Source organism: Aythya marila, assembly GCF_965140915.1.
Source record: "Aythya marila genome assembly, chromosome: 12".
In the NCBI taxonomy this organism is placed as follows: Eukaryota; Metazoa; Chordata; class Aves; order Anseriformes; family Anatidae; genus Aythya; species Aythya marila.
Genome location: NC_139053.1, coordinates 21,390,728 through 21,414,066, shown reverse-complemented (window position 1 = coordinate 21,414,066; position 23,339 = coordinate 21,390,728). Strand labels below are relative to the sequence as shown.

The 23,339-nt window shown below is 49.0% G+C and overlaps 1 protein-coding gene across 9 annotated transcripts in view; it reads right to left on the bottom strand.

Annotated features, from left to right (window-relative positions):
• Positions 1–13,517: 13,517 nt before the first annotated feature.
• Positions 13,518–23,339, bottom strand: part of ZFHX3 (zinc finger homeobox 3) — a 187,439-nt gene continuing 177,617 nt past the window's right edge. For all 9 annotated transcript variants that reach the window (XM_082769769.1, XM_082769777.1, XM_082769770.1 and 6 more), the window contains one exon: positions 13,518–18,994. In XM_082769769.1, coding sequence (XP_082625895.1) covers positions 17,406–18,994 — 1,589 coding nt within the window. In that variant the 3' untranslated portion in view covers positions 13,518–17,405. The remainder of the gene's footprint in view (positions 18,995–23,339) is intronic.

Below are 23,339 nucleotides of genomic sequence, written 5' to 3'. Positions count from 1 at the left end.
GCGGCGCTACCCAATCCCTGGGAGGGAGGCGCGAAACCCCGCCCCGAGGCGCCGGACAGCCAATCAACACCCGCCAAGGGCGGGGACGGTGCCGGCTGCGACCACCCCCTCTCCTTCCCGCGCGCGAGGCCCCACGAGCCCGAAGGGTCCCGGAGGCGTTGATGAACGTGAGTGTTGCCCAACCGGAGCTCGGCATCGGGCCCGTGCGTGTGGGCGATTGGACAGCAGAGGGAAGGGGCGGGGCTGCAAAAAACCGCAATGGAAGCGCGTGGAGCGTCCGTTGCCATGGCGACGGCCGGGCCGGGCCCCGCGCCCGGGCCTGGAGGGGCGGCTCCAGCGGTGCCCGCGACCGAGCCGGGCTGGGCTGATCCGGGCCGTGCTGGGCTGATCCCAGCCGCACCGTGCCGGGCCGGGCCGTACCGTACCGGGCCGTGCCGGGCCGTGCCGTACCGTACCGGGCCGTGCCGTGCCGGGCCGTGCCGTACCGGGCCGTGCCGCATCTCCTTGAGAGCGTTGGTGCCACGGGGTGTGGAACAGGTGCGGGCTGGGAAGGCAGCGCCTGCTCCGAGCTGCAGGAGTTGCTGCTGCCTCGGAGCCGGACACCGATCAGTTCTGCACAGGGGAAGTGTCCGGCCCCAGGAGAAGCCGCTGGCTCGCCCGCCTGGAAGCGCAGCCAGCCCCAGAACCGTGAAGATGGCACTAACGCAGGCAAAGAGCAAGCCAAGCTCTGGAGCTGGAAGCCTGCACGATTCAGACAGCTGTTTATGAGACCACATGGAAAACCCAGTACCTTAGGAAAAAAAAAAAAAAAAAAAAAAAGTAATTTACAGACAAATGCTAAATCATAGGAAGCAAATGAGCTGCAAGGCTGTCCTGGCACTCTTGGTAGAGAAGCAGAGAATGAATCAAGCTTGCAGGAATCCTAAGGGCATAAATAATGACAATGCAGTTCCTTCCAGCCATAGATCCTTGTTAGAAGGATGACATTTTGCTTGGCTGGGGGAGTACTTGCAATGATGGAACTGAGAAACTGAGTGAGAAAAAAAGCATTGGTCTGTGATCTTTATCGAGAAAAAAAAACAACGGAAATTCACTTCCGTTTCCTTCACTGGAACTGATGTATGACAGCAAAACGAGAGAATGCCTGGAACTTTGTCTTCTGTTTGAAGAGAAATTAAGAAAAACAAACATTTTTGTAATAAAAATGTAATATCCTTTTTTGGACTTTCTAATCAAAACTGCTTTATAAACTATGTGCGCATGCATACTAACCCTGCACTAATCACACTAGCCTCAGGCATACGAGATGCTTATGAAATAACAGGGCAGCTCCTACTGCACAAAAACTTCTTATTTATTTATTACTTTGTCTAGCTCATCAGAAGAAAGCCCTGAGCTCAATGTACCATCACCACCATTGCATGAAAAACAAACAAACAAAAAACATAAAAAGGAGCTCAACTATAAAATGTTCTTGTACCCAAGTATATGAATCACATACAAGATTGTATGCCTAGGATAACGTTGTATTGGGCATGGAAGTCCAGTTCCTGATTCTTTTTACAGACTAGGATATCATTTTAATGTGTGAAATCCAGTGAGGTGCAAAGAAAAGAGTACTGTGGGAATTAGAGCACCCCTATGGCTGCTGTTGGGCACTGGTCGTTACAATAAAATTTCATAATAATGTCCACTGCACTGCAGTTCTTTTTGTATCACTTGTAACTTTCCAACAACTTCGTAACCAAAACTTTCCTATCTTGAAAAATATCTTCAGAAAGTTTTTCTTTTGATATTCCTTCAGCTGAAATATACAGGGGTCAAAAACTTGAAATTAGGCACAGCATTGATCCTCACTGAAAAGTAAAACATTCCTTTACATAGTTTGGCTTTGATTTGCCATTCATGAGTGTATGAAATTCAGACTGTTTTTAATAAGCTGATTACGACAGTCAGGGACATCTGCTGCTATTTGTAGCTGATGTAGCTAATGCCTCAGTCAGGAAAAATCCTTTTCTTTCTCCTTCAAGGACACATTAATTTGACCAAGTCTGCAGAAATGCACCATGGGCGTGTCCTGTTCTGGTCACCTAGTGCCTGACGTCAAACCTGCAGTGTCCAAGCATGGGTGTAAGGAAGCCCACCAGAGACCGACTCCCAGTTTATTTTATTGCGACTAATAGACTTAGACCCATCGCAGTTTGGAATCAAGCCAAGGCCTGAAGCTGGAATTGCTTCCTAGTAAGTGATTTGCTCCAGTCAATGAATCGAGAGAAGACTTCCATCTGTGTCCTCATAGACCTACAGTCTTGACAATGTTAATAAAATAGACCCTTACCAAGGAGAAGTGGCAGGAGGCCAGGACAATGCATCAAAACTATCTTTCCTGGAGAGCGTGGTCCAACAGGTTGCCAACGGGCGTTGCACCTCTACCTGCCTGCCAGCCGCGCCTCTGACAGTCCTGCAGCGACCGCAGCAAGCTGCCAGATGAACTTGTGAGCTGGTGACACAGTTCCACGTGCCAGCAGTAATCCGACCATGCACAGTGCTGGCTATTCGCCACACAGTGCATGACTCCACTGCCACAGGGTGCCCTCACTGAGGCATAACAAGCTGGTGGAGCTCATTTGTGGCATGTGCTCACAGCTGCAACAGCTTCACACATATGGACTGCAACAACGTGGGCCCATAGCTGGAAACACACAGCACTGCAAGGCATGCGAGGCTGGTCCCGCGTGGTGGCCAGAAGAGCAGTGAGTCCACAGGCGGGTAGTGCAAGGGAGCACTTAGGCCAGGTCAGGAGAGGGCATGCTTTGAGCACTTCTCCCCCCATCCCATCCATCTACCCCTAGTGCTCCAGGATGTTTCCAGACATCCCTTCAAACTCCATTAGAAAATACTTCATTACAAAAATAGCAGAGCTCCACAGCTGAACACTCAAGATGAGAAATGCTATGAAGTCAAGACTGTACACGCAGCCCTTAACTGTACTCCTTGCATGTCTGCACCATAACAAGAGGAGCGATCCCTCAGCTCACACACAATAGTTTGTAGTCTTTTTAATCTTTTCTATAACTTCGTTCATAAGACACCTTATAGTGCTGTCTGCCATGCAATGTAGCCCAGACAAAGGGCCCATTAAAGCAATTTATATGAGAAATATGTTGTAAATCACAGACAGACAACATGCAACTCGTGAAGTAACAGAACAGAATAATAGTGAGGATAAGCTAATACAGTCAGGATTTTAGAATTATACTACCGTGTTAACCACTGTAACGGTAGTAACAACAGCACTTATGTTTCAGTGGTACAACTCTCTGAAAATTAAAGAAGAAGAAAAAAATGAAAAAGAAATAAATGTAAAACAGCTCCCCAAAGGTAATAAAGTTAAACGGTTTGTTTCTGACAGCATACTGTTATCAATATCAATGCAAGGAGATATTTTTTCCTCCAGGTTTGACTGTTGCTTGCGTGTTGGCAGCATGTAGGGTCCCGGTCATGGGTCTGGCTTCCATTGCATTCCATGGGGTGCCAGCAAGCAGAGAGGTTGCTGCTGAGGGCAGTGAGCCCTCATGCTGTGAGCTGAGCATGAACTGAGCTGTGTTTGGGGTGAGATTGAAAGTTGTAATTTCAAACATTGAAATGATCTTGTCAGTTTCCTTCTGCTTTCTGGGGAGCAGTGGAATAAAGAAGAAAGTTTGCTGTGATTCCTGTGAGGTGTGAGACAGTAACTAATTACTAGAGAAGATGAGATGCAGCCCTGTGATTCCCTGGAATATCTGCTAAACCTCAGGACAGTTTGTATATGTTTGAGCCCCTCCTCTACAAAGAAAAGATAAACAGAATGAAAGACAGCAAGCAAGCAAGCAGCAGCTCTGAGTAGTAACTGGTCTCAGAGTTAATCCAGAACCTGGTAAATAAAGCTGCAGACAGTTAATAAATTAGATGAATAAAGCCTAGAAATAATATTTTACAGTAGGATTAGTTCATCTAGAGGGTACCTGGTGAACTCATAGGAAGTGTGGGGAGAGACGTAAAGAAGACACTAAATTACCTTCAGCTTTTTAAATTATTTCTGCGGATCCTATTACAGGCGAGAAAGAAGAAATGGCTGCAGAACAAATCATATGAATTCCTGTATCCAGCAGTCCAACAGTCCCTTAAAAAAAAAGAGAGAGAGAGAGAGCAAACGCAAGCGTGTGGTAGAAGCAATAAAAGATGCATTTGTGCCCCATTTATCACCATGTCATCTTCAGACGCATGCAGATATTGCTTAGCAGAGTGGGGGACAGGTAAGGATTACCACAGCCCCATAAGCTCTGCTGGGGAGCCTCCCTTGGCCCTGTTACTGCCCAGCTCATTGGAGGCAGGACAGGACCGGGAGGGCCAGTACAGTGCAAATGGCACCAGCCAAGGCATGCTTTTGCATGCCTTTTTTACAAAAAATTGCAAGCCCTGAGCTGCAGAATGCCCATATCATCTCACCTGCTGGAGCAGCCATTGAAGAGGCAGCAAGGTGAGAACGCTCTTGCAGCAGGTGCCGTGTGCAGGTAAGCACAGGGAATCAAGAGGAGGACTAAAGTGTTTTATATCAAGTCCTCAAGACTAATTGCTTCAGCAAATATAGCAGAGCTTGGAGACCTTCCTCCTGCTTCTCATCTTTGTGCTTTGGCTGGCAGGGCCTGGCACCCCTTCACATACCTGACCCTGCTATGGAGCGGCAGGCAGGGTGGACACAGCACATGATTATAATTGTGTGCTGTGGCCATAAGTGCGGGGAGGGTTGCTTGAAAACTGAATGTATTCTTGGGCGTCAGTAGCTGTTGCCTGGACTTAGCCACAGGAACGAGCTCTCCTTGACCAGCAGCCGACCTGATCTGACAGCCCCAAGCACTGATACTGGGCTGGAGATACAGCCACTGGGTTAGTCCCAAAGCGTAAAGGAGGGCAGCACACATGCCTAAGCTGTTAGCTAACACACCACTACTCACACCGAAGCATGCAATGAGTGCATTTTAATCCCAAAATACCAGACGTAAAGGCTCAGCCACCATAGACTCAAACTTGCCTGCAGGACACCACTGGTCTCTGGAAAGCCATGGAGAGGGCAAGGGGGTGCAAAGCCACTGTGATAGCATCCAGAAGAAGGCCCTACTCTTCTGCACCAGTTCTTCAAGTCTTTGTGTTTCCAGTAAAGGTCTGTGTACATTTCCAGACTGTGCTGCTAGTACCTCATGGTATTTTAGTGCCTCATGGTATTTTTTTTTTTATGAGAGTGATTTACTGCACCTGAGAATTATATTATTTCTCAATGTCATGTCCTGCTTCATGGGACATTGATGCTCTGCCTTGTTCCTTCAGTGATCTCTCAGGTCTTCAGCAGTTTAACTGTATGTCCAGTGCAATAGACAAAGTGATCCACCTTCACCTGCATCTCTTACACCCCCACACTCCCACAATTGCCTTTGGAAAATAATTACAGCACGGAAGCTGATCCTGTTAGATTAAGACAAATTAAGAATCTAATATATAGGTTTGCTGTCAGGTTCTCAGGGTCAGGGGTCGATACAGTATATTGCAATGAGGCTATAGGTTACTCCTGCCCCAATATTTTATCATAATAAACCAAATGGGGATGAAACACCCAGCAGTAGCCCATAAATCTATTAGCTGTGAACTGTCAATGTCCCATATACCAGGGTAATTTGTTAATTCAGAGCTGGGTCTCTTTTTTCACTAGACCTTGTAAACTCCTTTCTGAAACATCAATAAACCATCTGCTTTGACTTGTTAATCAAACGACTTTATTCAGTCCAAAGCAATTTTTTCCTAATAAAAACAGAGTATTTATCTCCATGGCTATAAAAGAGGATTGTTTTCAACTGTTCACTTATAGTTAAGAAGCACATTTAGTTTGGATTGATTTCCAATGCTTCGGTCATATCTTGTCACTTCCCATTTCTTACACACAGCATCTCAGTTTAGCTCCTTAGCAGGGAAAGCACAACCTGATCCAGTGCTGGGAGTGGCACTGGAGGAACATCGGCCAGCAGCAAAAAAGGTCATGGAAATCAAACTTTAAAAAGCTAAACACATGCAGCAGTCCATAGCAATGCCACCTGCAGTGCTCCCAGTCCCCTCTGGCTTTCAAGTTGACCTCAGCTTTCTCCCAGTCTCTAAGCAGACTTCCCTGCAGCCACACCCTCTGGTCCCTCTGTGCAGGGGTATTCCTATCTCCTCCCCAGCCAGCCCAGGATTTTACTCAGGAAAACCTCCCCGAGTCTCCCATGCCCTCTTGGTGCAAGTACTGCCAATGTTCTCCCAGCAAAAACAAGGCAAGAGCCCCGCCGGTCATATCTCTGCAGCAGCTGGTGGGGAGCGGTGCTGCAAAAGGGCAGGGTGCCGAGGTCTGTGGTGTGTGTGAAGAGCTGCACCCTGGCAGCAGCACCAGGAGGCCACCGGCAGCCCTCTCATCTGAATTCACGCCTTCATTCCCCTCTCTGGAAGCATGGGGGTGGGGATGGGAATAGGGGAAATCCATTAGGATGCTGTTACCAAAGCATGCAATTCCCTGGTGCAGCTCAGAGGGGGGACGATGGGCAGTGGAGGTGGGAACAAGGAGAGGATGCATTAGAGAAGGAAAGCACGTGTTTGGTCTGGCCAGTTGTTTTCTTTCCTCCAGCAGTGTGTCACATCTGCAGCATGAGCTGATGAGTTTGAGCAGCACTCCAGCACCCTGCAGCACAGTGCTCACGCAGCCAGATGAGGGCCACAGCCAGCCCAGCCCCGAGCCTCCCCTGCAGCGGGATGGTGCTGGTTCCTGAGCCCTTCTGGGCACCAACACAACGTGGACCAGCCTTGATGTGTCCACAGGGCTCAGGGAACCCTTTGCAGCAAACCTTCAGGTCCACCGTGGTGAATGGAAGGCATTTCACACAGCCGTGGCCATAATACACAGGCTGAATCCTGGACCCTCCTTGGGCATCCCTGTGCTCATGCTTCAGGGCTGAGACAGGCACGAAAGGGCAGCATCCTGCCCCATCCTTGCACCGGTGCCCGGCTGGCACAGAAGGACATGGACAGGCCCCAGGAGTGCCAGGGGCATGAGAGTTTCTTGTCAGCACACATTACTCAGGCACAGGTCCAAGGACTGTTGCTGGTCCCCCAGACCACCGACGTGAGTCAGGCTGGGACACAGAGCCCTGTGTCTGCAGCAGCAGCTCCCTCTGTTCTTTCTGCTGTGCTCAGCACAACTGAGCCGTCTCCCTCTTCCTCCTCTCCCCTGTGCCGCCTGCTCACCCCTTGGCTGCCCTGGGAAGCAGAACCTCCCTCGCGTGGATGGTGCCTGCGCCAGGAGGGGAGCCCCAGGAGGAGGCCTGGGAGGCCGCAGGGACTGCCAGCCCCGTGCTGCCCGCGGGGGCACCAGCACGGCCGGAGGGGACCTGCACTCAGCGAGGGCTTTTCTTGGGAGTCGCTATGCACGGAGGCTGCACGCCGCTTAGAGAGGAAAACACCAAGATTTGCTTTGGGCAGAAAACAGTGCAAGCTGGCAGCTGATTTTCTGAGCATAGTTTCTGGGGTTTTCTCTCCAGCAAGTCCGGCAGGAATGGCCTCATGGTGCTTCTCTGCAGCCCTCACCAAGGAGCCCACCAGCTCCCTGCAGCCTGCCTCTCCCGGCAGCTCCAAGGAAGCGGTGGGAAGCCCTCTCCCTGAGCCTAACCAGAGCCCTCCCTGTCAAGCGCCTTCCGCTGCAGACTGAGAAGTCGCAGATCTTCCGCCCGACGCCTCCCTCGCCAGTGCCTTGTACTGAGCATGGGAGGCATTTTCTGTGAGTGCGGGGTCAGAGCAGCGGCCCTGGCCAGGTGCACAGCCTGCCTCTGCCACTGGGGCAGCCTCGTCCCCTTGCCCGGCCAGGCCCGCACGCACTGTCCTGGGGCGCGGGCTGTCCCTCTGTGCGCCTCGCCACTGCGCCGTGCCGGAACCACCGTGGAACCACTACAGCTGCCTGGCCTGGCCCTCACTCAGGACCACACAGCACCGGTGCCCAGGTGCCACCCGCCAACGTGCCACCCAAGGCATGAAGGTGTCCTCGTGGCGTGGCACCAGGGCCACCACACTGCCAGGGGCTCCCACGCAGCCACAGCTGTCCCACAACCCGGAGCACTGCGTGGCCCCGGGGATGCCAGCACTGACACCCATGGCCCTGTCAGCAGGAGGAACACGGAATTTGCAGCAAGCTGCCAGAGGAGAGGGAAGGCAGGCCATCGCCATGGCTGGCTCACCCGGGGCGGGGGCGGCTGAGGGCGCTGGGCTCCCTGCAGCGCGCTGGGTCATGGCTGCAGCTCCGCACCAGCCGCATGCTCTCTCCGGGTTGTGCAAATCAGGAGCCCCCCAGCTCCAATCGGAGCACCCCGTGGGGGGGAAGGGGCAGAGAAACAAAGTCATTTATATAATGTGTCTCCCTGCTGAGCCCCTAATGGCTGGCGCTTTTGTTCTGCAGTGGCTGCCTGTCTGTGATGGGCAGGAAGCCGCAGTCTCCCTTTGTTCCACGGCCTTATTCAGCAATTTAGATCCATCATAAAAATCAAATATGCATGTTGCAATCGCCTTGCGTACAACAGCTTCAATTTTCGCCTTCTTTAATTTGAACTCCATGGGAGAAAGAGGCAGAGTCAGGGAGCAAGGGGCAGCAGGAGATGCGCTTTGTGTTTTTGTTCAGCGGACTGTCAAAATAAGGAGTAATGAAAATACAGACTTTTTATCTTTTCCTTGTTACTTATGAAACTACATAGAAGTCTTTAATAAAGCTCCTTAGTAGAAAGATGGCCTGTTTGGGGAGCAGCCTGCATGTCCCCCATTCCGGGCACGATGAGCTCAGCGGGGCTGGCAGGCTGTGATTGTGGCTGGGGCTGGTGACAAAGCTGCCAGGACACACGTGGCCGAGTCATTGTGCCATGTCTCTCTGCTCTCAGGGACATTTTCTCTTTCCACAATAACAAGATATTCTTCCATTGCTGAAAGCAAACTTAAATCTTTTTTAAAAATCGCCAGCACCTCCAAGCACTGCTTTGCTAGGTGCTGGTGATTTTGCTTCCACGGCACCGGCAAGAGTGGCTGTGTATCAAGGCGCTCGCCTGGCCCCATCCCAGAGGAGTGCGTACCCATGCTGGTGGCAGGCTCTGGCACAGGGCTGGGACCGACCTCCCCAGGGCCCAGCAGCAGCTGGAGAGGACAGGCTGCTTTGCCTGGACGCAGGCTGGAGGGAACCCCATTGCCACGGCTGACTGGGCATGGTGACGTCTGGCAGTGTTGCAGTGCTGGAGTTGGCACTGGTGGCTCAGGGGGCTGGAAGGTGTGCACTGAGTGCATGACTGTGTGGGCTTGTGCATGTGTGTGCCTGGCCAGGCCGGCAGCAGTTTGGTAGTGAATCCCTTCCCCCATGCTGAGAAAAGGCCCTTTTTTGCTGTGACAATTCAATATAATTGAAAGTTTGCTTAGGAAAGAGAGTCTTTTTAACTGAACATGCTCACAGCTGAATCGATATGAATTATACGGCACAGAAGATGCCTAGGGTATTAAAACATTAATTAAGTAACATCATGCTACCATCTAACCAACAGCACAATACCATTTATAGGTACCGCTATCTTTTCTCTGGGGCGCAGTGTGAAGTCTCTCTTCCATCACAGCAGAGGCCGTGGGAGAGCTGGAGCTCCGCCGGCAGCAGCTCCTCCACAGCTTGGGCTCCCTCGGGGGGGCTGCATCTGCCCGCGGCCAGTAGAGACGGGGGCACAGCCGGGTGCCCCCAGCCCAGGCTTTGCCTCTAGTTTCTGCGCTGTGCCCGCGCCCCACTGGTGGTAGGGGAGGGCGGCCTTGTCCCACCAGGGACCAAGCATGGATACAGCAGGGACGAGCCGCTGGGGCCAGTGCTGTGCAGCCTGGCGGGGAGCCACGTCCTCGGCCAGGGATGGTGGCAGCACCTCGGCACTGAGCTGCCCCGGGAGAGCCCGTGCAGCTGTCAGATTAGCTCACCGCATCAGCCTGGGGAAGTAATGCACCGATTCTGCAATATACCAAAATAGAAAGTCATTGGAGTGAAATCAGTGTCTTCACCACATCCCCTCTGGCAGAGCGTTAATTAAAATGACTCTCTAGTGCTTTAGATCATCAGGTGTACATTGTTAACGAGCTTGGAGGAGAGAATGGGCTCCACATTTGTAGTTTAAGTACTGATGGAGTTAACCCTTCACCACTGCTGGCACAGCCTGAGCCTGGTGGCAGTTTCTCAGAGCATCTGTCTGCATTAGACAAGCCAGCTTTCTTAGCAGACTTCACATGTCATTTAGCAAAGAGGTTAATGCAGGACCCTGCTCAGTTCAGCAGGGACCTGGCTGCAGAAGTGACATGGCCAGATCTGCTGCTCTTGGGAGAGACAGGGGGTGTCCATGCTGCTCGTGGGCTGCTGTGACAGTGAGGGCTGCAGGGCCAGTCCCTCTCTGTCCATCCGTGTCCTCTCTCACCCCCCCCCCCCAATGCTCCTGTGATGCACCGGGCGCTGGGCTCCTGCAGCAAAGGCAGAAGGGCAGGCACTTCCTCATGGTCTCACTGGGAGTTGGCAGGGTTTGGGGGTTTCTTTTGGTCTTGCTTGAGTCCCTGGGATCAGCCTCTTTGTGTCCAAGACACATCTACAAATGCAGCCCTTCTGTCACTTGGTGGCACTGAGCTTTGTCCTTGCTGCCTCACCTGGAGCCTGGGTCTGTGGTGGGGACTGCCCGGGCCGCTTCCCCGGCCCAGCTGAGCCCTGTACAGATGGCAAAGTCCCCTCTTCTCCTCTGTGAATAACAGCAAACCGCAAGCTGTACTGGAAGGTGGAAGCGTCCTCCAGACAGCAACTCTGCTCAAAACACATCTGCAATATTTTTGTCTTGAGCAGACAAGTGATCATTGTTCTGCTTTTATTATTATTATTATTATTTTTCTTTGGGCCTGTAAGAGTGTACTAGAAAGAGCTAAGTCTCTTTCTTGTCTTTAAGGTGATGGCAGTGAAAGGTTATTAAAAAAAATCACTCCCAGTCTCCTCTTACCAGAATCACAGCATGGAAAAACCTTTTTATTTCTGTCAGAGGTTTGCACAATTTCAGCTGATGCACTACTCTAAACAGATAGGCACTTGCAGCGGTTTTTAGTTTGCGGCTTGTGCAGCTACTAGCCATTTACACCTTTCTGAGCATTAGAGAGATGCTTTCTCAAGCATAGCTGTTTTTAACTGGAATTCAACCTAGGAATAAATAGCAATGTTACATAATAAACTTACAAAACTGCAGGTCTCTGTACAACACTGAAGTCATTAACGCGGTACAGTGCAAACACCAGTGGAAGGGTAGTGCTGGTGACCCCGTTCCTGCTGCAGTCCCATCTGTTTGTAGAAAATGCAGAATGGATTTTTTCCATTAGAAAACAACAGCAACAAAACAAAACAAAAACCCCACAACAAATCAGCCAGGAGGCCATCCAGATCCTCACCTCACAGCAGAGGGGAAATGCAAGACCCAAGCCTGGGACAGGAGCAGGCAGCCCGGTGGCAGGGAGGAGCAGGCCCTGTGCCAGAGGCTTGGCTGCTGCCCGCAAGGATGGGAAACTGTGGCTGAGTCAGGGGGCTCAGCTTTCCCTTGGGCAGGGAGGAGAGGAGGAACCTCTGCACCTGAACACACCCCCTCTGCTCAGTGTCTGCTCTTTGAAGTTGTTGGTTTGCAGCCATATCGCTGCTAAATGCCTGGGCTCAATGCTTTTGTACCTGGGCTCTGAGCCAGGCGATAAATCCCAATAAATTCAGCCTGGCTGTACCACACCAGACCTGCTCTTCCCAAAACATGCTTAGGTTTTGTTCTTTTTTTTTTTTTTTTTTTTTTTTTTTTTAACAAATATGAAGCTAGCTAATATGCACACTTCATAACTTGATTTGTGGAATAGATACGTAGCCTGCCAGACTGTGTCTCCTGAAGTACTGCAGCTCCATATGCCAGAAACGGCTATCCTCAAAGAGCCCTGCGCACTTACTAGTGGAAAACCCAGCCAAGCTCTTCTATAGACCTTCTGAAGAGAAATTATTTGACAAGGAAAAATGTGCAAGCAACATTGAGCCATTACACAAAGCTACAAAAGCCCCAAAAGCTGCCCACTACACAGTCAGTATGATTTTGTTGCTGTTGATGGCTTTGGGGTGCTGAGCTGAAGGGCGCATTTGAGTGCACTTGCTCTTGCTCTCTCAGAGCCTGGAGGAGCGGCACCTCCTGCTCCCAGGGCTGCGTGCTTGGGCTAAGTCCTGGATGACTTGGTTAGGTTAGACTGTACTGCTAGGAGTCACTGGGGGCTTGGCAATTTTGACCTGCTTTATTTCATAATTCATGTATTTTTGGAGCCTGAATCTGTATTATTTATTTTTTTTTTTTCCATTTTCTTTTTCATGAAGGCACATCAGCAACCCTATTATTGAACTTAGTGGCTTGCAAGTCAATGTGCTGTCCTCATTAATTAAAGAACACCCCCATGTCCTCAATAGCTGCAAGATTTCCTCCCTGCAACCTCCTTGCTCTGGCTGAGCTGCAGCTCCGGGCTCCCGCTCCCCCAGGCAGAGGAAGCCCCTCGCTGCAAAGGCAGCAGCAGACCATCCAAGGACACCCACACTAAACACACTTCTCATCCCACCTGTTTTTTTTTTTTTTTTTTTTTAATTATTTATTGCTGCAGTTATAAATTAGAGATGAATGGTAGCCCCTGAGGCTCTCTCTTGGATGTGGCCCTTACTAATGAATTTCAAACATTTTCTGCTGCAAGGGGCAAATTTTGGTAAAAGAAATGTGCTTTTAACAGTCGGCAGTTTCAAAAGTGTTTGTCCCTGCTCAAGCTCTGCTCTGGAGATAGAGGTACCACAAGCAAAGGTAGGAGCAGTGAATCAGCTACTCACCTTTCTTACCTTCGTCTCCTTTTGGTTTAATCGGTAGAAGACAGATGGTGATTCTAGTTCACTTCTAGTCTACAGGTTTCAAGATGACCTCAGCTCCTATGGGCATCATGCTTTCCCTTTAACCATTAATTACAGCAGTATGCCCAGAATTCTTACACAATCATTTAGTAAAATTGAATGCACTTATAATGTCTTTTTCATACACAATGCATCCCAAAGCCATAATATGAATTGCGCTATTTGGCTCATTACTTCCACGTTCGCATTAATTCACAGCATCAGCCCAAGCACTTCCACACTGGCGGGCCCTCGGACACCCAGGTGCTTCGGGGAGAAAGCGGATGCGCGTGTGCCTGTGCGTGTACCGGCACGGCACGAGGACTTGTGCACACGTACACGCGGCTCCGTGCGAGCACCCGCCCGTCGGCGTGGGTGCGCGGCCTCAGGTGGACGCACGAGTCCCGCCGTGCCGCGCGCCGCTCACCCACCCGACGCAGACCCTGCACCGCACAAGCGGGGACATTGGAGACGAGAGCTTTTGCTCATTTTTTTTTTTTTTTTTTAATGTATCACAATGAGCAGGAAACATACGTGATGAAATATTTCCAAAGGAGTATATTCAATTACCATCTACAGTCAACTCAACTATGACAACAAAGTCTTTTGTGACAAATCTTTTTAAAGTTTTGAAAGTTCCATGTGGTTTCTGTTTCTGTTAGTCTCCATGTATTTTGGTACAGTTCGAGATCAGCATTGTTACAGTAACAAAAAAAGCTAACAAGACTACATTATAGAAAAACACCAAGAACATCATTTTTGGTTTCACTTGCTCTATTTTTTGTACATTGCAAAGGCTGTTCATATCCCTCTTCACCTCATTTATGCTTTCTGTTCTACCCAAACTCGCCCCCCAGAAATAAAAACAAAAAAAATAGTCAAAGCTTTGTGATTCACAGTGGGCAGTATCTCAGCGCCAATAAACCAACCAACCAACCAACCAACCAGCCAACCAACCAACCAACCAACCCAATTTCTGCTTCTATTTAAAAGTTTTTTTTTTTTTTTTTTCTAAAGCAAAATATATTTCCACGAACACCGAGTGTGCTGGCCGTGCCGGTGCCTCCCTCGCCAGCTCCCGCCCCGCCTGCCCAGCGGGCGCGGGTGGCCCCAACACGCCTTACGCCTTACTTTATTCTCAGTTGTATGAAACTTTGGCCATCTTCACCACTTAAAAAAGCTTTTTATTAAAAATAAAACAGAAACCCGCTCAATGCTAAGTTTAAAATCTTTTCCTCATGCCCTGCTTGCCCCGCTCTGCCCGGCCCCTGGCCTTCCGACCTTAGCTGACAAGGGCAGATCTCAAAAAGGCTCCGCGGGGCCGCCCCTGCTCCCACCATGGCTCTGCGGGCGTGGGGCTGGGACGTGGGGTCCCATGGGGCCGCCGGGCGGGGGGCATCCAGTCCCAGCCGTCGGCCTCAGGCAGCCGGGAACGGCGCATCCCGCGGCCATCCCACCCCATAGCGTGGGGACTGCGAGAGGAGGAGGCAACCTCGCACTGGAAGTCTCTAGAAACATTTACAAAAAATACAAGGAAATGAATTTATAAAACCTTTTAGTGGGTGGGAAGGAGGAGGGGGAAGAAGGAGAGGGAAATTGCACTATGACCAAGCAATATAATTAAAAAAAAACAAAAACAAAACAAAACCAACAAAACAAAAGGATTTCAAAGAGACCTCGCAGAATTTGACAGATAAAGCTAGTGTTAAATTGTTAACTTGTATCACATAATCAAAAAACAGAACAAACAGAAAAATTTCTATATGATACAGACAGAGTAACATACAACAGTTAAATGGCAAAAAATATATATATATATATATTTCATAGAATTACAAACAAGATAAAATAATGGAAAAACAAAACTGTACAACTTTAGAATTTAAAAAATGTTCATCTCAAACACGGGGAGAAATACAAGAACTTTTGTTAAAAGAAAACAGTTTGTTAAAACAGCAAACGCATTTTGTGTACTTGTTTTCATTTTTGACACCTTATGCTACAACTGGATACTGGTAGGAATATTAGATGGTATTCTCTTTAGTATCGTCTACTTAAAAAACAATTAAAAAAGGAATTTGCACTGTGCATTAGCCTAGTTAGAAATATGTACAACAGTTCAGGATCTAGTCTTTCATCAAACTAAAACCAAAAATCTGTAAAAATAAAAGAGTCCCGCTAAAAAATGAAACCCACGTTCGTCTCTCAGGATGCTCCAGTCTCTTGCAGAGTCGATGAGCGGCTTCAGCCCTGGGAGGAGAAGCCCGAAGGCGGCGGGAGGAACCTGCGTTCACAGTCTTCGAAGTTCCCTTTGAAGCAGGAGGAGGATGAGGATGACAGGGAGAAGGCTCTCACACTTTCGGGGAAGAGGAAACGGGGGGGAAAGGAGACCGTTTCTGTTGACATTTGGCTACGGAAGTGAAAGCAAGCATCTATTTGTCTCCAGAATCTACATTTTAGCAGCACAAAGTTTTCCTTTCAAAGTCCAGACCACAAAAGACGTGTGAGTGCGTGCGTGCGTGTGTGCGTGTATGTCGGCGTGTTTTCCACAAACAGGAGCACAGAGATCAACGTAAGCACAAACGCCTCACAGAGAGCCTCTTTCTGTGCATCGCTAGCTGCGTCTCTGGGCACTCACTGCTCAGGCTGCCTAGCACAGGGACACAACTTCAGAACTGAAACCTGCCTTTTGGTATGCTGGATTTTTATTAAGAGTTGTCTCTCTGCTTGCAGAAGAAGCACAGATAACAACCTGGGTACTTTTTTTATTCTTTATTTAAACTTAGACTTGTTTGTTTAAATCAGAAACAAATTCTCAAGTAAAAAGAATCCTTTTTGCTCATTCTGCACCAGTGGTGAAAGGGTATGTCTTTGGATTTTATTTAAAGCATGAATTTTCTTTAGAGAAAAAAAATGTAACAAAAACTTTTTTTTTTTTTTTTTCAAAAGAAGGAACAGAGTGCAGCCTAATTACACAAACAGAAACAAATGCTTATAGTTAGGAACAGAGTCTTTGAAGCATTTACAAAATGAGGAAAAGAAGAGGAAAAAAAAACAAAAACAGGAAAAATGGAAAATAAGAAAGAGATAAGTGCACAAGGGTAACAGACATAGGTAAATTGTATGTATACGCCTTAAAAAGTTTCAAACCCCCAACAAAAAATATTCTGCAAGGGATCCTACTGACCCCCCAAAACCCTTTGAACTTCTTTCTTTAGTTTTTATAAAATAATTATGCAACCACCCTCTAAGAAATGAAGGTAGCAACCATAAGTGGAAGATTACAGGATGGGGAAAACGGGGAGTAAAGGTACAAAGGGGAGAAAAGCTTAGGCGAGTCAATGGATTGCAATCTATCTGGCTAGGAATGAACAAGACAACATCAAATGAGAAGCCGTCAGCTGGACCATACAAAAGCTAAATGTACACAAAAGGGTTTTTTCTTTTAAATCTACCATACTGCTTCAGTTCATTTCCAATGCAACAATCTACTCAACACCAAAAATGGTCATATCTATCATAAATACAGAAAGTCAGTTGTTTTAAAACTTATTTTTTTAAGCTCCGAGTCCTCAACACTCTTTGTGGTTTATTTTTTTCTGAAAAGTGGGAGTGCTTAACTTTTCCCCTTGAAATTGGCTTCAGCAGAAAAGCTACCCTTAGAATCCCCGAAAAGCTAAAGCAGTTCACATTGATTTTCTCTTGAATACTTTCTGCCCATTTTAAATTAACAAAAAAACAAACAAACGAACAAAAAAAAAAAAAAAAAGGAAACAAAAACAAAAAACCCAACCTTTTCTGGAACGAAAACAAAACAAAACAAAAAACCCAAAAACAAACAAAAGAAATTATATATATATATATAAAACAATGATTCTGAAAACAGAACAAAGTGTGAGCGATTGACCTGAGAATAAAAAGACATTACATTTCTTTTTTCTTTTAGCAAGCCATTGGTATCTGAATGCTAAGATAGCAAGAAATTTAAAACTGTAACAAGGTGGGCTGCTTTCCCATACAGTGCATGCCGGCCTCTGCTGTGCTATCGACGTGGGGCGTTATTGAAAAGGGGCAATATACAAGGGGCTTAAGCTCCGAAGACAGTAAGGAGGCAGCACGGGCTTTCGTCTCCCAGACCAACAGTACCTTCGAAAGGACAAATGTAACAGATTTTTTTTTTTTTAAGTTTTATTTTATTAAAAGGAAAGGAAAAAAGAAATGTAAAACCCACCGGCATCGTTATATGGGAAAACAACCCACGCTTTTTCTTTTTTCTTTTTTCTTTTTTTGGTTAGAAGCTTTGGAATTGCAGTTAGTCTATTTTTGAAATTGGTTTGTTATTAACTTTTTTATTTAAATTTTCATTGTTCATCTTCAAAGCTTACAATCTGAAGGTGTCCATTCCTACGCTAGCTAGACCACTGTCCTTAGGGCAGCCGGGGTCCCGGGGCCCCTCCGCCGGGCTCGCCGGTCCATCTGACTTTTGGCTAAGATCCGTGTCAGACTCCTCCGAATAGTCGTCTGTTGGCATCGAGGGCTGAACCCCTGAGGTGCTGCATGAACTTGAGGTAACCGTTGAAGATGAGGAGAGAGGAGGGAAAGGCGGCGGCGGCGGCTTCCCCGGCGGGGCGCGGGGGGCTGCCGGGGGCCAGGGCTTTCTGGAGGCGTGGGGGGAAGCCGGGGGAGGCCGGGGGGGCGGGGGGCTGTCGTTTGAGTGAGCGGCCGACTGCGAGGTAGATGCGGTGCTGGGGTCGGGGGGGCAGGCAGAGTGAGGTAATAGACTGGGGTGCTCTTTGGCGTTTCTTGCTGCTCTTGTGATTGTTCGGTGTTTGTGCGGGGCTGACTCGAGATGCTGACTGAGGGCTTCGTCCCCACACACCGTGCTCTCGCACGCCACGCACTGGTACGAGCCGCTGCCCTGGCCGCTGCCGGTGGGCACGTGAAGCACCATCTCTTGCAGGTTCGCCATGGACTGGCCGAAGAAGCAGAGGGACTTCAGGTGGTCGCTGGCCGCCTCCTGGTCGCCGAAGCCCGCCTGGCACTTGCGGCAGACCAGCTTGTACTGCACCTTCGGGACGATGAAGGGGTCGCAGAGGGAGTCCGCGCCCTTGCCTTCCGCTTCGGGCTCTTCTGGGGGTTTGGGCAGGAGGGGGGACACCTCGCGGGGTGCATTCTTCTGCTCTTCTTGCTTGGGGGGTTCTTTGGCAGGGTCTTTGTCCGGGGTGGCAGCCCCCGTGGGGACGGGGGTTTGGCTTCCTTTGGGCTGCTGCGCTTTCTGCTGCTGCTGCTGCTGCTGCTGCTGCTGCTGCTGCTGCTGCTGCGCTTGCCGCTGCTGCTGCTGCAATGCCTCCTGCAGACTCTGCTGGTATTGCTGGTACTGCTGCAGCAGGGAGCCGGGGGACAGCCCCAGCAGCGCCTGCGACAGTGCAGGGCTGTAGGGGAAGAGCCCCTCCATCCCGTACATGGGCTGCAGGTACCCGCTCTGCAGGGCGCCAGGGATCTGCGGGGCGTAGTAGGGGGAAAACCCGGGGACGAAGTAGGGCAGGAACTGGCTCGTCAGCAAGGTGGTGGGGTCCGAATTCAGGGCGGCCTGCAGTGCCTGCAGCTGGGCAGGCTCCACCGCATACTCCATGGCAGGCAGCGGGGCCGAGAGGGCACCTGCCGGCGCCTCCCCCTTCTCCTTCTTGGGCCCCGGCAGGGGGTCCCCCTTCCCCTTGGGTGCCTTTTCCTTCTCTTTTGCCTTCTCGCTCTCCTTCTCCTTGCGCTGCGGCGGGGGCGGCTGCTGCTGCTGCGGCTGTGGGGTTGTTGCCGGCGGCTGCTGCGGGGCCACGGCCGCCGTGGCTTGTGCCGGAGTGGGCGAGCTCAGAGCGGCCGGGGGCTGCTTATTTGGTAATCCAGAGGTGGGGAGTCCGGGCGAAGGGACGCTTGTGCTGGGTAGGCCCATCAGGTTGGGTTTGGGAGAAGTTAAAGCTGCAAGAGGGAGGAGAGAGAGGTGAGGAGTCAGTGCAGGGCAGGTGGCAAGCACGAAGCAGGGTGACCCCAGGACACCCCACGAGTGCCCCTGCACACCCTTCTCCACGCAGGGGCAGTGACTGTGGCAGGGACAGTGACACCAGCCCCGTGCTGCGTGGCTCATGTTGGGGTGCCTGGGTGCCAGCCCCGCTTCCCCTGGGCACGGGGATGCCCGCACCCCCCGGTGCCCGTCAGCCCTGTCACCCATGGCCACGCAGTGCTGGCTGCCCATGACGCTTCAGGTGAGATGGTGTTATCATCTGCCATTTCACGTAAGCTAGTTAGTGCTGGATTATGAAAATACTTAAAATGTATGCGAAGGAGTGGGGCAGGGGAAATGGAAAGGAGGAAGGTGGGGAATGCCAGAGGGGTGCAGAAAAGGGATGTGTTCCTCATCCTGTTCTCTCCTAGTTTATCAGCTTGCTCTTCCCCAGGGAAGAGCCGCAGCTGCCAACTTCTGTGTGCTCCTAATGCTTGGCAAAATCCACTGCTCTCTAGTTGGAAAACACTGGATAAGGAGATGTCCTACGAAGAGCTACCATGGATAAAGCCTGATGTGCCCCTCAATATTCCAGATCCTTGCACTGCCCCTTATCGGGCGAGGACAGACGGACAGACATCTGCCATGACCCACCAGTGGTGAGCTGCTGAGGAGCTCCTGCGGCTCAGGGAGAGAGCAGCCGGCAGCCACGGGGCTGTTTTCCCCCTGCAGATGGCAGAGGGACACCTGAGAGACCTCAGGGCTGGGGCAGCTGAGGGCATTTGGTGAGGGAACAAAGCGGATGTGTGGGAAGGCTGATGAGGAGCCTCAGGTGGCTCAAGGATAGAAGGAGCTTTGGAGAAGGGCTGCTGGGTGAGAGCTGGTGCTGAGAGTGGAGGCACCCGGGGCAGGGGGCTGGCGTGTGGGAGCCCAGGTGGCTCCTGGAGAAGCAGCTGGGCTTCCCCGGCAAGCTGCCTCTCTGGGTGCCCACTTTCCCTTCCTGTGGCTGGAAGCAAGGCAGCCCAAACACGTCTCTCTTGTGATGCACAGATGCAGGGTGACAGCAAAACAGAAAATACTGCCTTTTCAAAAATGAGTCAGTTATTCACAACCTGCTCTAGGTGGCCCTGCCTGAGCAGGGTGTTTGGACCAGGTGACCTCCAGAGGTTCTTTTCAACCTAATTTATTCTGTGATTCTGTAAACCAAAGAGAGAAAACCTCCACGTATCACAGACAGCTGAACAGATGCAAATGTACTGAAGAAACTACTCAACACAAACAATGCACCTGGCTTTCCTGTGTAAGTTCAGCCAGACTTTCTGGCTGTTGTCCCCTGTACAGTGGAGTTATCCCAGTCCCCTGGACTCGTTCTCTTTAGATCAAACTTCATTCCTTTCCTGGAATGTAGCTCATTCAGTAACTATGGGTGTCACTGAATTTGTACTGCTCAGAATACAGCAAAGGAACAACCTTCTTGCAGCATCGTATTTTGAGTAGCAGTTGGCAGCAAAGTGGGGCACAGCAGTCTCCAAATCCTGGCTGCACTACACCCTAGTATAAACGGTTCATTTGGCTATGGTGTTGCATTCACCCCCTGGCTTTGTTTGGAGACCTGCATGCAGAGCTGGACAAAACTGATGTGGCTCTGCAGAGGACAGCCTGGTAAAGGAAGCGAGCAGCAGGGCTTGAGGAAGAGGCAGGATAAGAGCCCTGGAGAATTCAACGATGACTGAAGCAAAGCCCTTCTGAGACCTGCAACTGCTCTTGATGCTGTATTGAGACAATAGTGATTTGTAAAGGTATGAAGTGAGCCTCGACGCAGCAGCCTTATAGATTTCAGATAAGGGGATATTATGGATAGATGCCATTGAAACTGATGTTCCCTAGTTGAACAGTACCTGAGAGGTTCAAGCACAGGAGCAGCAGCTAATTCATAACATTCCTGGATGCACAGCCTTATCTGTTTCGACAGGCTTTGAGCTGAGATGGCCTGACCTTTGGAGCTTTATCTAAAGGCCACAAATAGTCTGTTTGACTTTCTAAATAGCTTAGTCCTGCCTAGACAGTCACTGATTACTCTTAACATTCATAGTATGTAGCCCCATCTCCCCAAGACACATACTGATCTTTGGAGAAAAATAAAGGCAACATATATATTGAAGCACAAAAAAGTAATTTTAGATCTTGTTATAAACTTGGGGTACTAAGTAAAGAGCATAGAGCTGATCTGTGATAGGCTGACAATGTAATTTGCCAAAGAAATCATTTTGGCTTACTTCTGGCCACTGAACCAAGATCTGTTGGAAAGAAATAGCATGAAAATATCCTGGCACACAAAGATCCCCATCAGGCACATGCCTAAGACTACACTCAAGGAGCAGGAATGGGCAGCAGCCCCAGACAGAAGAACATCTCACAGCAACTGTTTTTAAAGATGGCCTATTTATAATGGACTATCCTACACCCATTGTCAGGAACTATTTTATCTACTCGGGGTGGGGTGGGGGTGGAAGGAATTCTGTAACTATGCAAAAAAGCCTTGCAGAGGCCCTAACTCCTAATAGAAAACTTTTCTAGATAAACTTACTCTGATCTCTTCTGCTTCTGACATGAACATCAGCAACCACACTACAATGTAATCCCCATGCTGCTCCAGGGGAGAGAAGGATCTTGACTCCAAGAGTACGGATCATATTTGGAAAGACCAGAACCCAACTCTTGTCCATTTGCCAGCAGAAGATACTTCAGAGATGAATAGTTGTGGAGAAAAAGGTGAACAGAGACATTTCCCAGGGGATAGAAGGATGCCTGATTTGAGTCATGGGTCCTTAATGCTCTCTTTAGGATATTATACCCAATGTCATTGTAACAACATACTAACTTCAGGTTCTAGTGATGTGATTTATTCTGAACAACTCTGCAACCAGCCTCCCTTGCAAATGTCAGATAAGCTGTTCCAAGTTCCACCTAACCGCTCAAGCCAGCTATTTTTTTTACTAAGATTTTGATTTGCTTATCCAAAGATTTACCTCCTGCATGACAAATGAAGAAGGCAATTCGATTAATATGACACTATCATGTTACCTGGCAGCATCAGCACTCAGTTCTTCAATCTGTTGAAAAAAGAACTTACAAAATGGCCTGCTGACAAAAAGCATCAAAAAGTCTTTTTGAAGACTGCTATCACTCCAGTTTCTGAATAAGAAGCCAGGAAGATGCTTAGATAATATTTATACTTTATACCAAGGATTATAACTTATCATTAGCCAATTAGTTCAGTACACTAAGAGAAAGTTATTATTTCTGGACACAGCCTGATGGTGTTACAGCAGTATCAGTGCAGTATAGAAAACAAAGGTGCATACTGGCATATGCTGTAGCAGGACCAGGCACGATGGCATTTTCCATCTGAGACAGACTCAGCCTGTTGCTGAGACAGGACACTAGAATCAGTTCTTGGGATATCTTTGCAAATGCAGAGTGGCCCTGGTGAGATGCAACTTGAATAGGTATCATCAAGTAAACAGAGAAGTCTGCCAACTGAAAGCAGGTCTGCCAGAGAACATCAATTAGCTCTGTCACGAGTTGCAATTCAGATGCAAGCGTATCCTTGGGATGCCACAGATGCAGCAGGGGTGAAATAATCCTTGAATCAACTTTTCTAGGTCTAGTGTACTGAATAGTACCTTCTACTGATAGTATTTGCTATACATCGTATGCTTTCCAGCCCGCCATCAGGTACAAGGGAAAAGAGCATCCAATATGTGGAATTAGGCCATCCAAAGGACTAGGCCAAATTTCATTGTTATGTAGTATTGTTAAGAAATATCCTATTAAAACACAAATTAGATTTATCCTACAACTACGCTGTTTTTGGTTGGGAAGGTATTTTCAGACAGTTCCCAGCTCATAGCTCAAAAACAACCCACCACCCCATCAGGATTTGTCCTGGAGGTCACTATAAGGGCGTTACATAAAGATGCTCCAGATTCTGTCACCACTACTACCAGGCACATTACATTTTCCCTGGAAACAGTTCAGAATTACTGAAAACTTGTGATGGCATTGCATAAACTGAATTTAATATCAAAAGGAAAGATATAATGAACAATGCATTCAGTACATTAGTCCTTTTCATGTTCTATTTGATAAATCCTCTATTTTCCATTTCCTTGAAAGTGCATCAGAATTTTAAGTCTGTGCTAGCATAACATAGATATGCAACATTGCTTTATTTCAGATTTTGCTAGAAAAATGAATTCAGGAATTAAAGATAAAACACCCGATGCCTATTTGCTCTCAAGTAAACATGCTTAACTAAAG